The 2,000-nt window shown below is 41.7% G+C and overlaps 1 protein-coding gene across 1 annotated transcript; it reads left to right on the top strand.

The window, feature by feature from the left end:
- Positions 1–412: 412 nt before the first annotated feature.
- LOC122648426 (umecyanin-like) lies at positions 413–1,734 on the top strand. Its single transcript, XM_043841640.1, has 2 exons — positions 413–698; positions 1,241–1,734. The coding sequence occupies exons 1-2, from the start codon at positions 518–520 to the stop codon at positions 1,609–1,611; spliced, it is 552 nt and encodes a 183-aa protein (XP_043697575.1). The 5' UTR covers positions 413–517; the 3' UTR covers positions 1,612–1,734.
- Positions 1,735–2,000: the final 266 nt, after the last annotated feature.

The following is a 2,000-nucleotide window of genomic DNA, read 5'->3' as shown; positions in this document are numbered from 1 at the left end:
TATCAGCTTTGCGTGGCATGGCAGTCAGCGTGGGAACCTCCGAGCAAACTCTACGGGGAGGGAAGGAACCAACCTATGCAATGACCTTTTCCTCTCTCTCTCTCAAACATTGAAGAATGAATGTACACATACGTCCACCAACGACCAACGACCAACGGCCAACGAGAAGGCAATCCCCAAGTCCGTCAATGGCAGAATGGTAAGATTGAAATGGAAACAAGGATTAGGTGAGTCTTCGGTGACATTTTAGTCTCTTATTTCTCCTCTCAAATTTGTCATCATTGTCCCGAAGTTCCTTACTTTCCACTTTCTAGAGTCTTTCTTCCAAACGAGTGTTCACACCACACGTGGCATTCATTTTAACGCAAAGGCATTTACACATTTCCAAGCAAACTTCACTATAAACACTCAATCTTGGTTCACAATTTTTGTACTCAAGTAAGTCTCTTATAACAATCGTTGTGAATAGAGACTTACAGGGACGACCTGGTGAACACAGTGAATTATAGAAGAAAAGATGGATTCTCGCATGGGTTCTCTGCTTGGATGCTTGTTCATCGTAGCAGCTCTGCTTCAGGGAGGCGCCGCACAGGTAACACACGTTGTCGGAGGCAATGTTGGATGGACTATTCCTGCTTCTGGCTTCTCATATGATACATGGGCTGCCAACCAAACGTTCAGGGCCGGCGATACATTAAGTGAGAACTCTCCCTCTCTCTCTCTCTCTAAAATATACATCTCCTTGTTCTTCTGCTCTCTATAGATGAGTTTGCAGAGACAAAAACACAGGCTCCAGTACTCTGTTTTATACTCGCTTCCTCTGTCCCCATTTAAGCTCCAAAACTTCTACTTTAGCTAGCCTTTCCCCTAGGTGATTATTTTCATGGCTCAAAGCCCAGCTCTGATATCAAATGTTAGGAACTTGATGGATATGTCAAAAGTTTCACACCTGGTGGAATGCGTTAAATCAAATCCTTTAACATATTTGTTGATCCATACACTAGATCCAGTCCTATTAGACACAACAGTTTTCAACCCATTGTCCCCCAAATTACTTAAAAATCTTGAACTAATAAATGGGTTCTTCATTATTTTTCTCCTTGGGTTTTTGATTCATTATATTTATTCTATTGTTTTCTCCTTTTCAATTTCTTTGAGTTTAATTTTCCAGGTTTCTTCTCATGATCTGTGTTTTTATGCAAACACTGATAATTAATTTGGTGTTCATACTGTTCTGCAGTTTTCAACTTCCAAACTGGTGCCCACGACGTGGCTGTCGTCTCAGCGGCTGATTATACTGCCTGTACCAAAGGAAACCCTATCGGAACCATTTTAAACACAGGCCCAGCAAGCATCAAAATTAATACCACAGGAAATCACTACTACATCTGCACTTTTGGCCAACACTGTGAGGCAAAACAGAAGCTGGCAATCACCGTTGGGTCCTCTACAGGCAGTCCCACCTCGGCACCAACACCTTCAACAACCCCAACAACCACTGGAGGAACTTCACCCACTTCACCCAGCTCTTCACCTAGCTCTGCTTCTTCGGTCACTGTTGGCGCCTTCTCTATTCTTCTGCTATCCACTGTCATCGCTTTCTTTTATTAATTTATGATTTTTTTTTAATGCATCATCACCATATCTAGAGATTATTTTGTGTCTTGTCTTTTCTCTGCAGCGTCTTCTCTCTAGCCGCCACCCCCCCTTCTTCCATGAGGCGTGCATAGACGTTGTAATTTTTTTATAAAACCTTTAAGTTGATTATTCCTAGTTTTTTGATGTATTTGTATTATATAGTTGCTCAATAAACATATTGACTATCAGTGATTCAGTTTTTATTTTATTTATATCGTGTAGAACTATTATTAAAAAAACGTGGGGAAAAGGATTCTGTCCCCGAGCATAGCTCCTGCATGAGACACAAGATGAGGTAAAATGACCACTTTGTTCCCATGGAAGGCAGAAATCTCGCCTCTGTTGGTCCTTCCCCGTGTTGG

This window comes from Telopea speciosissima, unplaced genomic scaffold (genome assembly GCF_018873765.1).
Source record: "Telopea speciosissima isolate NSW1024214 ecotype Mountain lineage unplaced genomic scaffold, Tspe_v1 Tspe_v1.1062, whole genome shotgun sequence".
Classification (NCBI taxonomy): domain Eukaryota; kingdom Viridiplantae; phylum Streptophyta; class Magnoliopsida; order Proteales; family Proteaceae; genus Telopea; species Telopea speciosissima.
This window is presented reverse-complemented; position numbering and strand designations above follow the sequence as displayed.